The sequence below is a fragment of the Castor canadensis genome, chromosome 16, assembly GCF_047511655.1.
Source record: "Castor canadensis chromosome 16, mCasCan1.hap1v2, whole genome shotgun sequence".
NCBI classification, from domain to species: domain Eukaryota; kingdom Metazoa; phylum Chordata; class Mammalia; order Rodentia; family Castoridae; genus Castor; species Castor canadensis.
The window spans coordinates 16197109-16209511 of NC_133401.1; the positions used below are offsets into that span (position 1 = coordinate 16197109).

A 12403-nucleotide genomic window follows, 5' to 3' on the forward strand; every position below is an offset into this window, starting at 1 on the left:
GGGCACTGGGGGCTGGCCTCCTCCTCACCCCCCTCCCCAAACCGGTCCATCCAGCTGTCCACCCCAAGGAGGGGGTGCCTCCTATTCCAAGAAAGCCAGAGGCCAGGCACGTGGTAGATAGTGGATAACATTTACTAACAGGGAAGGACAAGGAGGGACACAGAACATGGACAGAGTGAGGGACAGCACTTGAGTGCTCAGGCCACCTCAGGGTGTTTCTGGCGCAGGTGTTTGTCCAGGGTGGCCCGCAGGCCGAAGGGCACACAGCAGTGTGGGCACTCATAGCGGGTGCTGCCAGGCCCCAGGCCATGCATGCGGCGGTGGCGGTTGAGCTTGCTGCTCTGGGCGCAGGCGTAGGGACACTGGTCACAGGCATAGGGCCGCTCGCCGGTGTGTGAGCGCCTGTGCACTGTGAGGTTGCTGCTGTTGGTGAAGTGCTTCCCGCAGAACTCACAGCTGCCCCCGGGCCCACGGCTCTTGCCTCCTGACTTGGGGATCTTCTTGGGTGATACCTGGCTCTTTACAGGCTCAGTTCTCTGTGCTTTGGGGACAGGTCCCCAATCACCCCCCCTGGGGCCCGCCTGAGCCCCAAGGCCAGGAGCCCCTGGCTCCTGAACACCCGCTGTGGCTGCAGCTCCAGCCCCTTCACCACTACTATGTGGAAGGGTGCTGGCTGGTGTGGCAGCGTGGGCAGCAGGCTCTGGAGGGGCAGTGGAGGCTGGCTCCAGGCTTCTGGTGGCCATGCAGGGGCTTGGGACTGACAGCTGCCGGTGGGTCTTCTTGTGGCGGTTGAGCTTGCTGCTCTGGGCGCAGGCGTAGGGACACTGGTCACAGGCATAGGGCCGCTCACCCGTGTGTGAGCGCATATGCACCTTGAGGTTGCTGAAGGAGCTAAGGGTCTTCTTGCACACCAGGCACGTGGGGCTGCGCCGGGAGATGCCACTCATGCCAGGGGCCTTGGCTTCAGGTGGGGGCCCCACTACTGCTGACACAGCCGCGGCCACCTCAGCCAGGCCCAGCAGCGGGGCCTCCGGGGCCTCTGATTCCGTCTGGTAGATGGACAGCCCATGGTCCCACTGGGCATGGCGCAGCAGCTTCCAGGCCCCAGTGAACTGTCGGCCACAGCGAAGGCAGCTCAGGGCTTTCAGCTCTGGGGGTTCTAGAAACGAGAGAAGGGGCAGGGTGTTAGTGCAGGTGGCGGAAGTCACAGGTTACAGTGCCAGCTGGACACCTTCCGGAGGAAAAGGCTCCACTCCAGGGGCCTGGGGCTCTGCAGTAACAAGACAGATGAAGTGACCTGCCTTTGAAGCTTCTGGAAGTAAGGCATTCTCTGCTGTGAGTGCTGAATACATGAGCACTCTGTGTATTTGAAAATAACTTTAAGAAAAAAGCGCTATGTTAAGTCAATGTGAGAATGCATTTTATATTGGGGAAAGGGAAAGTCAGGAAGGCCTTGCAAAAGAGGTGACAGGCTAGGGGTGTGACTCAGTGGCAGAGCTATGTGTAGCATGCTAGAGGCCCTGGGTTCCATCTCTAGCAGTGGGAGTAAAAAAAAAAGACCAAAATCATGGAGTGCTTTTGAAGGTGCTGTGCCAGCATCCAAGTTTCATACAAAACAGAGACAGAGACATTTTCCCCAGGTCACACAGCTTGGAACCGGTGCGGGTGGAGTTGGGATTCAACCAGAAACCTGGGGAGTGGGAGCGGGTGGAGAACAGGTTTAAAATGGCTGGTTTGAACTCAGGACTTTGGACTTTCAAAGAAGGCCCTGTACCACTTGAGCTATAGATTACTGGGTGGGGTTTTGTGTGTCAGGTTCCACACAATGATCTGTTTTTCCCCTCTTGCCGCAGGTCTAGATGGGAGAGAGGACCTGCCCCTCCCCGTCACTGCATAGACCCCAAATAGGTCCCCCCCATTTTGGCGGGGGGTGGTGCTGAGGTTTGAACTCAGAGCTTCATGCTTGCTAGGCAGGCGCCCTATCATTTGAGCCACTCCACCAGCCCATAATTGACCACAAATTTGTTTTCTCTAGACCCTCTCAAATTGTTCCTAGATTTTTTAAAATCCTAGACAGCCTTGCATGGGGTGGCCCTTGGGATGCAACACTGAACCAGGGTCAAGGGCAAGAGCTTGGAGCCAGGCACTGGTGGCTCACCCCTATAATCAGGAGGATCGCCCAGGCAAACAGTTCTTTAGACCCCATGTCCAAAATAAGCAGAGCAAAATGAACTGAGGTGTGGCTCAAGCAGTAGAGTGTCTACTTTGCAAGCACAAAGCCCTGACTTCAAACCCCAGTCCCAACCCCCCCCCAAAAAAGAAAGTCAAGAGCTCAGGTGAAGGCTGCCTGACTGAAGTCAAATTCATAGCCCCCTGTTCCCTGGTCATGTGACCTTGGGTGAGACATCTTTGCCTCAGTGTCCTCAGCCATAGGGATCCCAGGGGCTCCCTCTGTTCCGGATCGTCCTGACCTCCAGTAGGGAACAACTGAGCAAGCTGGTTCATATAAAACCCTCAACAAACATGAGCTGACCCCCCACTAAGGTGCCCACAATTCCAAGTATTGGGAGAGTTTTGCTCTTGGGACTCCATCACAGCCCCACCCATGTCCAGCTACCCACCCTGTCTTATTTAATTATAGCTCCTCCCCCTCCCACCATCGGCCCTTCCTGGCCCAGCCCTGAATATATAATTCCATCTCTCAGCCCGGGGCTGGAGATTCAAAGGTTTGGATAAGTCCTGCAGCCAGCACTTGTAAGAAGTGTTACTTTGGTTCAAGCACCAGTAAAGGTTTTAATTCCCTCCCCAGAGAAGGGTGTCCCAAGTATCCAGCACCAAACCAGGGTTTTTCCCAGCGTTTAGGGCTGAAAAATCCAGAAGCCCCTTCCCTAACTCTGAACAAGCTGCCCCATCAGAACAGATGGGAGGGGGTGGCCTTCCCCCGCCCCCCTCAGGCCACTGCCCTCCCTAGAGGTACCCCCTGTTGCCACCCTGGTCCAGGCACCTGGCCAGTTATTTCTGTCCATGGGGAAAGAGAAGTGAAACCAGATTGGGGGGTGTGTGGCAAGTGTCTAGGCCAGTTAACTTCCTGGGGCTGGCCACACCCTGTGGGCGGTCCCCCTCCCCTGTCCAGCCTCCGCCCCTGCCCCACCTCTAGTCCCAGCCCTAGGACAGGCAAGCCCTGGCCACGCCTAGGCTGCACCCCAGGGAGCCAGAAAGGGGAAGTAAGGCTCGGCGCCTTGCCTGTCCACCTCGGCCCCCTCTCCCGCAGGAAGCCCAGCGCCTCGGACTGGAGAGGGGGCCTGCGCCGGGCTTGTCTCACCTGACACCTGGCCGGGGCTGCGGCCGCTGAAGGGCTGACAGCCCAGCTTCTTGTGGTCCATGAAGACAGTGATGGCTTCCAATGGGAAGGTCTGCAGGCAGCGGCCGCAAGTCAACAGATCTGGGTGTTTGTCGGTCCAGGGCTGACGGTCTGCAGGGAGGAAGCGGGTGGTGAGCGTGGGTGGGGCCAGGCTCGGGGTTCCGAGGGAGAGGGGAAAACCGAAGGCCAGAGGGGGGCCTGGGGGACAGGACCGGGCGAAGGACATAAGGCAGACCCAGGGGTCCATTCTCAGAGGAGTGGGTCCCACCTGAGGGCCACAGGGAAGGCAGGCTGGTCCCAAGGCCAGGGCGGAGGAGCGAGGCACGGGAGAACTCACCGGCAGGGTTAGGGGTCAGCGGCATCCACAGGGCCCAGTGGCTCCGCACGCCGAAGGCGTGGAGGGCGGCCCCCGCGGGCCCGGGGCCCAGGGACTGGCGGGGTTCGCCCCCGAGCCTCTCGGGCGCGGACCTGTCCTTCGGGGACAAGTGCCCCAGCCCCTGGGCCTGCAGGGACTGCGCGTCTGGCTCGGGCTTCACATCGATGACGAGGTCCGACATCTCCATCTCGTCGTCTGGAGTGGTGGCGGCGGGCACGGGGTGTACTCTGCGGGGCATGCTGCCGGCCTTGCGGCGGGACATGAGTCGCGGGCCGGGCCGGCGGGACAGGCGGGCTGAGGACGCACGAGCAGTGCGCGCTCGGAGCGCAGCGCTCAGGTGAGTGGCTGCGGCGACCCGCGGCGAACTTTTACACGTGCTGGCCAGGCTGTGGCTCCGCCCACCGGGGGCGGGGCCTGGCGGGAGAGGACAGGGGCGGCCCCGTAGGGGCCCAGCGGGAGGCCAAACTTAATTTACAGGCCTTGCCCACTGCCTTGGGCTTAATGACCAAACCTAATCCCTCCCAAGTCCACCGCCCAAGGAGGGAGTAGCAACAGCCCATTTTCGGGCTGGTGAAACTGAGGCACGGGATGCCTGCATGTACCCCGCAAGCCAGAAATGGTAGGCTGCCTTTCTTACTAGGCTCCCAATTATCAATCTAGACTACGCCATTAATTGCATTCCAAGAAAAATCCATTTGGCAACCATTTATTGAGCGCCTACTAGGCACCAGGCTGTGTAATAAGCGCTGTCCTAACAGAGTTCATACTTGGGGAAAAGTGCCTTTCATGATGGCAAGTACCATAGGGCAAAAAAAAAGGTAGGAAGGGGGACAGGGTTACGCCGTGCAAGGCTTTAGTTTTCTCCTGAATGCCTGGGAAGGGCAGACAGGTCAGAGTTGAGACCAGCCAGGACGCCAGTGCAATCAGGAATAACAAGGAGGGAGAGGAAGGAGAGAGAAGACAGGTCACTCAGTAAGGGTCATTTGGTTTTCCCGAGGCAGAAGCTCTGTCCCGGGGCTATTTCAGCCAAGGGAGGTTGTAATCCGCACACATCATCTACTTTCTTTGTAGGCCTGGGCTGTCCACTAAAACCACATAGCCAAGCCCCCACCTGCCTCTCATGGGCCCCCTCCAACTTCCCTCCTGTAGCAATTCTCTCTCTGAGCGGCTGCTGTTTGAAGTGGCATCAACACCCAGCCCCACCCTCAATCCTTTACAAGTTCTTTTTTCTTCCGGGCACCAACCCCATCACAGTATAGAACAGTCTGTTGACTGTCCTCTCCCCCACCCAGCGCAAGCCCCCTGAGGTTAGAGTCCGGGTCTGTCCTTCTGCAGGTGTCCCCAGCCCACCTGAGTGAATTCTGATGCTGATCTCCTGCCCTTCCTCATATTGTTATTCAGGTGTCGGCTCAATTGTCCTCCCCAGAGCCCAGGGCCTGCCTGACCAGCCCATCTAAAGTAACCCCACCCTGCTGAAGGCCTTGTAAATTACGCTGGATGACCTCCATCTGTCCCCAGTTCTCTCTTGGGCCTCAGTTTCTCCATCTTTCAAATTAGAGGACATTGGAAGTACAGGGTTATCTGAGGTAGTACTGAAGAAATCCACCCAGTTTTACCATCCACTTCTCCACTGTCCGTCAATTTTATCTTCCTGAAAGATCTTGTTTATGTATTTGCTTATTTATATCTTTATTTATCCACTAAAATGTAGGAAGTGTGTGTGGGGGGGTGGAGATTAGAGCCCCTACTGGTTCATGACAATTTTTTTTTATATCTATGGGGTCTCCCTATGCCACCCAGGCTTGTCTGCAACTTCCTGGGTTCAACAGGGAGAAAGTGAATTCCATCTGGGCCTAGAGCAGCGAGATTCACATTCCCCACACAGGGTCTCAGTTTCCCTTTCTGTTAAAAGAGGCTGCAGAGAGGGCTGGAGGACAAAATGACCGCCTCCTGTCATGCCAGGTGCTGTAATCCTTTTTTCTGGTTTGTTGCTGCTGAGGGCATGATCGCAAGGTTCCCTGTCGGGAAGGTGGGCTCACAAGGAAGGTGTCTGTGTGCAAGGGGGTGGGGGCCAAAGGCCAAACTCTCTACCCTTAACCCAGTGAGGTTGGGGTGGGGGGAGTCTTTCCCTTTTGGAGTTTCAGTTATGTTCCTAAAAATGGACATCCAGATGCCCCGACTCGCCGGGTGACAGACGCCAGCAGGAGGTTCCCAGTGCAGTGCAGGGCGCGGAGCCTGTGAACGGACGGTGACCACGTGGGTCTGCAGCGGCGGCGGAACCCAGTTTCTGCGGCTCGCGGCCCGCCCGGGGCTCTCAGGCGGGGGCGCCGGCGGAAGTGGGGGCACCAGCAGGTGTGGACCTCGGTGAGTAGCGGGCGGCCGTGGGGAGCCAGAGCGGGTTTCCCGGCCTTCGAGGCGGGACTGGTGGGAAGAGGTCATGGGGAAGCTGCACGCGGTGCGGTGCGGAGCAGGGGACATGACTGCGATGGTGACAGTAGTGACGGGACGGTGGCAGTGTTGAGGCTCCCGCCGCTCCCGGCGTGGAATCACGGCCCTCGGAGCTGGAGGGGAAGAATGTCCAGCCCGAAGCCCAGGGCGGAGTGGGAAGGGGACGCCCGGGGGCCGGGAGGACCCACTTAGTTTAAGAATAGGAGAGCGCTGGGTGGCCAGGGCGGAACTGAAAGAAAACTGACCGGCCCGGGGCGCAGGGGAAGAGACGGATTCTGTGCTCAGGTTCTGAGCTTCCAGCGGCCCCACTTGACGGATTTGCATCCCCGAGGAGCGGGTGTGGACAGTCTGCACCTTGGGGCCTGACCTTTAACCTGCTAACTCAACCTGGTCCTGTGCTCTGGAGACTGGCACCGGGTGGCCACGGAACTGATCCTTTTTCTTTCTTGCGGTGCTGGGGATGGAACCCAGGGCCTTGTGCATGCCAGGCAAGCTACCACTGAACTACAGCCCCCTCCGTTCTCATTTTCTTCTTTCTGTCTTTTCTTTTCTTTCTTTCTTTTTTTTTTTTGAACTCAGGGTTCACCCTTTTAGGCAGCCGCTCTATCAACTTGAGCCACTCCGCCAGTCTGCTCTGGTTTTTGGAGAAGGGGTCTTGTGAACTATTTGTGTTGACTGGCCTCAAACCTCTACCCTCCGGATTTCAGCCTCCCAAGTAGCCAGGATTACAGGATTACAGACGTGAGCTAACACTTTCTTATCCAATTTAAATAAACTGAGATCTGAAGCCTTAGGAAGGGAGAACCCTGGAGTTCCCTGCCTCTGCCCTTGACCTACTGGGAATGGGTTCTTTTCTAACATTAGTTTTCCATATGGTGGACTATGGGTTCCGACATTTTTTCCTGCATCCTGAGGGCAGGATATCCCTGGTTTGGAACCTGAAAAGATAAAGGCCTCTGGGGACAGGTCACCAAGGAGTATGGATGATAGTCTTTGCCTTCTTGAACACACCCTGTGTGACCTTTCTCAAACCAGATCACACCCTCACTCTGGAACCTTCAAGTGCTCACTAGTGCTGGTGGAAAAAGTCTGCCCCCTGAGAGTACCAGGGGAGGTCCCACTCCCTCCCCTTTCTGCCAATCTCCAGCTCTTACCCAGTAAAGAAATTCCAGTAAAGGATTTAACATCTCCCACTTCATTTCCCTGTAAGAAAAGTGAGGCTCCGTGGACAAGACCAAATCTCTCTCTCTCTCTTCCTCTCCCTCCCCTTCCCTCTCTCTACCCCTAGTGTAGAAAACAAGGATTTCCTTCATTATTATTTATTTATTTATTTATCCACAGTGCTGGGGCTTGAACTCACGGCCTTCAACTTGAGCCACTCCACCAACCCTGTTTTTGTGAAGGGTTTTTCGAGATAGGGTCTCTCAGAACTACTTGCCCTGGCTGGTGTCAAATGGCAATCCTTCTGATCTCTGCCTCCTGAATAGCTAGGATTATAGGCGTGAGCCACTGGCACCAACTATTTTTTTTTTTTTAGCAGAATTTTTTGGCTGCTGGTTTAATTCCCATCACTCATTTAGGAAGGTGTGGCTATTTTTCTTAAAACTTAATCTAGCCAGGTGCCCAGGCAAATAGTTGGTGAGAACCTATCTCAAAAATACCCACCACAAAACAGGGCTGGTGGAGTGGCTCAAGTCCTGGAGTGCCTGCTCAGCAAGTAAACCCCAGTACCACCAAAAAAAAAAAAAAAAAACCCAAAAAACTCTCAATCTAGTTTGGAGGAAGACCCTGGGGGCATGTGATCCTTAACTGAGTCGGAGTGATAGTGACCAGATAAATTAAAAATGTAAATAACCCTCAATCCCATCTGCCTTGGTCTCCCCCATCAGACAGAAAACCTTGGAGTCAGCTTTTTTTAAGTTTCTTCCAGTGCTGGGGATGGAACCCAGGGCCTTGTGCATGGTAGGCAAGCGCTCCACCACTGAGCCACATCCCCAGTTGGAGTCAGCTTTACCAGCTTTTTTTCTCAACCTAGGAAATCCTTGCATTAGTGAGAGCTTTTCCCCACCGTGTCTTCTACTGGGCTGCTGCAGTGACCTCCTCACTGGGCTCTCTGCTTCTTGGTCCCCACACTCCAATCTGCAGGCAGCAGGCAGAGGGCTCCTTCAAAGGCCTGGGCACAAGGCTCCTCCAGCTCAGAGCCATCCTGCTCCTTCCAGGTTCTCACCTCTGCCCACAAGGCTGCAGGAGCTGGGCCAGCCCCACCTGGCTATACCTCAAAGCTCCCTGTGAGGTCTTTGCCTTTTGGCTCCCTCTGACTGCAGTGCTCCCACCAAGTGGCTTCAGGGCTCCCTTCCTTATTTCATTCAGGGCAGTGCTGAGATATGACCTCATCATAGGGACCCTTCCTAAGCCTCCTTCCTGGAAACCAAGCTCTGTACCACCCCTGCCCCCCATGGCTGGCAGCCCCTCTGCTGTCCTGTCCAGCCTGCCCACTCTGCTCTGTTTACTCCTCTGCATTCAAGTCAGTGTGGCCCAGGAGGGCCACATGGGGCTGTCTCTGTCCTAGCTGCTTCTAAGAGGACCTGGTATGGGGCACAGGGAGGATGCTTGCTGATAACATTGGATAAAGAGGATAGGTGACTCTTTAAATTTCTGTCTAGAATTAAGGCACCATTCATTCTGTAAAATGGAATGTGTTCTTAGATGGAAGAATCTTTTTTTTTTTTTTGTGGTAATGGGGTTTGAACCTTGGGGCCTTACACTTGCTAGGCTGGCACTTATCACTTGAGCCACCTCCTAGCACAGTGAGACAGGGTCTCACTGTGTAGTCCACTGGCCTAGAACTCTCAATCCTCCTGCTTCTAAAGGATCACAGAGGAGTGAGCACCTCCTTGTGGCCTGGAAGGGTGGATCTTTACATGCTTTTAACAAATATTTCCAAGCCCCCACTCCACTCCTGCTCAGCCAGTATTTGTTAACTGGGGTGGGGATGGACTCATGAAGGAATTTGACATGTCCCTCTCAAAGGCTTATGTTCTGCTGGGCCTGGTGGATCATGCCTATAATCCCAGCCCTGGGGAGGCTAGTCAGGAGGATTGAAAGTTAGAGGCCAGCCTGGGTTATAGAACAAGATCCTGCCTCAAACCCCCCCCCCCAAACAAAAATGGGCGGGGTTGGGGCGTGGCTCAAGTGGTGGAGCACCTCAGCAAGTGCAAGGCCCTGAGTTCAAACTCCAGTGCTACCTCCCCAAAAAAGGCTTCCATTCTGTGGCAGAACAGGCAGCAGATGGGCAAATACACCACATAACGACTTTCCACACTGGACCACTTGACAGTGGTCCTGTAAGGTTATACTGGAGCCAAGAATCCTAGAGAGGGCACAGGCTTAGAGCAGCGCAGCGCACTGCGTACTCAGGGTTGTAGTCATGCTGGGGACACTTTCCAATTAACATACAAGCTTGTGCATGTGATTATGTGCAGTACAGAATACTCCACACTGCCAGTAAACTGCTACATTACTGCCTTATGTGTTTACTTTACTATGCTTTTTTTTTGGGGGGGTACTGGGGCTAGAACTCAGGACCTCACACTTGATAGGCAGGAGCTCTACCACTTGAGCCACTCTGCCAACCCTATTTTTGTGATTTTTTTTTTTTTTTTTTGTGATAGGGTCTTGAAAATTATTTGCCTGGGGCCGGCTTTGAACCTTGATCCTCCTGATCTGTGCCTCCTGAGTCGCTAGGGTTACAGGGGTGAATCACCAGCACCCAACTAAACTTTATTTTTTGTGGTGCTTGTGAGAAACCTGGGACCTTGCACACTCTAGGCAAATGCTCTGTCATGCTACATCCCTGGTCCTAATTATTATTATTTTTAAGATAGGGTCATGCCATGTATCCCTGAATGCCCTTGAACTCAAACTCCTTCCACCTTAGCCCTCCACGTGCTGGTATTATAGGTGTCACTTCCACACTGGGCTTGGGCCATTGTTTCTCCCTATGTGTTCAGCATCATAGCAGGGCTGACACACTGATTGTGTCATTTAGTTCCCATGCCAGCCCTGTCTTACAAATGTGGAAACCAAGGCACAGTCACACAGCAATACTAATTAATGACAAGTCACTAGTTGGAGAACTAGTCTTTTTGTTTGTTTTTGAGGCAGGGTCTCACTCTAACCCCATACCCTAGAACCTTCTGACTCAGCCTCCTGAGCACTAGAATTTGGCCCCAACCTTGATATTTTTTGGGAGTCTAGACCTGGGTTTTTTGGTGGTTGTTTTTTGTTTTGTTTTGTTTTGGTGGAAGGTCCCTCAATTAGGGTTTGGCAATGCATTTTTTGGCAGGAATACCAGAGAAGTGGTGTCCTGACCTGTTTTCAGTGTCCAATACTGAGATGTTGGTTTGATCACTGAGTCATTGAGCTAAGGGGATATCCATCTCCTTTGATAGGGTCTCAGAACTATTTGCCCGGACTGGTTTCAAACCTCAATCCTCCTGATCTCTGCTTCCTGAGTAGCTAGAATTACAGGCCTGAGGCACCAGTCCAGCTCATACTGTCATTTTAATTCTCACGTCCTTCCAGATTGGGCCAGCAGGAGCCCTTTGCAGGCAGCTCCCGTGGGAGTGAGAGTCCTTTTTTCTGTTGTTGATGGTACTGGGGGTTGAACTCAGGGCCTCACGTTTGCTAGGCAGGCTCTTTCTGCTTGAGCCACTTCACTAGACTTTTTTTCGGTGTTGAGTATTTTCCACATAGGATCTCTGGAACCATTTGCCCAGGTTGGCCTTGAGCCATGATCCTCCTGATCTCTAACTCTGGATTAAGCTAGGATTGCAGAGGCACTGGCGTGGCTGGGGCTGAGGTTCAGGTTTTTTGCTTTGGCGAATATTGATGGTCTAAACCAGGATAAGGCTTAGACGAAGGCAACCAAAAGCCTCTGTCCTGGGGACTTGCGGTGCAGCCTGATTGGTAGAATGTTGGCTTAGCGTGCGCAAGGCCAGGCCTTCCCTCCGCCGCACTGCAAAACCCAGAAGAGCTAGAAGCCAGGCATGCTGGCGCACACTTGTCATCCCAGCAAGCAGGCTGGGGCAGGAGGTGTTCAAGTTCAAGGCCAGAGTGGCCTACTTAGTGAAACTCTGTCTCAGAAAAGAAAAATAAAAGAAAGGAAAAAAGGTCCTGCCTTCGTGGCTCCTGGTTTTGCACATGTAATATTTTGATTCTGGCCCTAGGCTCTGGGAGAAGTCTGTGCCTGTTCTGGGGAGCTGGGGCAAGTGAAATCGGTTGAACAGGCAGGTGAGATGGCTGGTGGGCAGTGCCTACCCTTCCTCCCTCCTGGAGCCTGTGCCCCCCTTTAATCCCTTCCCTGTTCTTCAGTCAGCAGCCCAGACAATGCAGACTCCGCCAGCCATCCCTGTGCCTGTGCCTGTGCTCCGGCTCCCTCGGGGCCCTGATGGCTTCAGCAGAGGCTTTGCCCCTGGTGGACGCAGGGCTCCCCTGAGGCCTGAGGCTCCTGAAACCCAAGAATCTCTGGAATCGCAGGAGCAGCAGGCACGAGCTGCCCTCCGGGAGCGCTACCTCCGCAGCCTGCTGGCCATGGTGGGTCACCCGGTGACCTTCACCTTGCACGAGGGTGTGCATGTGACCGCCCACTTTGGAGCCACCGACCTGGATGTGGCCAACTTCTACGTGTCGCAGCTGCAGACTCCCATAGGAGTGCAGGCCGAGGCACTGCTCCGGTGCAGTGACATTATTTCCTACACCTTCAAGCCCTGAAGACATTGTTGCCTCCACCCCTCTTCCGACTCAGCCAGGAATCCCACACCTCCATTGTTCCGGGGCTGGAACTGGCCATGTAGAGTTCTCAACTCCACAGGAATTCTGAACCCAACCCCAGGCGACTCCAGATTCTTCAGACCTCTGGGACCCCATCTGGAACTCTGCAGCCCCAGGAATTCTAGATCCACTGAAAGGAATGTTCTACCTCAGAACTGAGCTCTGCAGAACCCGGATTGAAGAGGTTTGAAAGTTCAGCCACCTGAGGATGTCCTCAGTGCTCCCCTCTGCCAAAGATCCTATTGTTCCAGGAAAACTCGACTCTTGCTTTTCTTTTCCTTCTTTATTGTCCCCCCCACTCCCAGGCAGTGGACACAGGGTCTCACTATGCAGCCCAGGTTGGTCTCTTGCCTCTGGAGTGCTGTGATTACAGGCATACACCACCA

The 12403-nt window shown here is 54.5% G+C and overlaps 2 protein-coding genes across 5 annotated transcripts; one reads left to right on the top strand and one right to left on the bottom strand.

The window, feature by feature from the left end:
- Positions 1–115: 115 nt before the first annotated feature.
- On the bottom strand, positions 116–4109 carry Znf296 (zinc finger protein 296). Its single transcript, XM_020172988.2, has 3 exons — positions 3699–4109; positions 3323–3472; positions 116–1159 (listed from the first exon to the last, which is right to left on the bottom strand). Exons 1-3 carry the CDS (start codon positions 3997–3999, stop codon positions 198–200), a joined length of 1413 nt encoding a protein of 470 aa, XP_020028577.2. The 5' UTR covers positions 4000–4109; the 3' UTR covers positions 116–197.
- On the top strand, positions 4098–12403 carry Gemin7 (gem nuclear organelle associated protein 7). Of its 4 annotated transcripts, XM_074057601.1 has the most exons (4): positions 4098–6101; positions 6765–6926; positions 11414–11477; positions 11559–12403. In XM_074057601.1, the coding sequence occupies exon 4, from the start codon at positions 11574–11576 to the stop codon at positions 11955–11957; it is 384 nt and encodes a 127-aa protein (XP_073913702.1). In that variant the 5' UTR covers positions 4098–6101; positions 6765–6926; positions 11414–11477; positions 11559–11573; the 3' UTR covers positions 11958–12403. The 4 variants fall into 4 exon arrangements, with proteins under 4 accessions (XP_073913702.1, XP_073913703.1, XP_020028574.1 ...); XM_074057602.1 differs by lacking the exon at positions 11414–11477; XM_020172985.2 differs by lacking the exon at positions 6765–6926.

Bases quoted from the DNA above. Each gene is read 5' to 3' on its own strand.
- Znf296 (XM_020172988.2), bottom strand. From the start codon at position 3,999: ATGTCCCGCCGCAAGGCCGGCAGCATGCCCCGCAGAGTACACCCCGTG. The intron at 3,473-3,698 runs GTGAGTTCTCCC...TCCTCCCTGCAG, and splicing joins GCTGACCCCTAACCCTGCCG to ACCGTCAGCCCTGGACCGAC. The intron at 1,160-3,322 runs GTGAGACAAGCC...TCTCGTTTCTAG, and splicing joins CAGCCCCGGCCAGGTGTCAG to AACCCCCAGAGCTGAAAGCC.
- Gemin7 (XM_074057601.1), top strand. From the start codon at position 11,574: ATGCAGACTCCGCCAGCCATCCCTGTGCCTGTGCCTGTGCTCCGGCTC.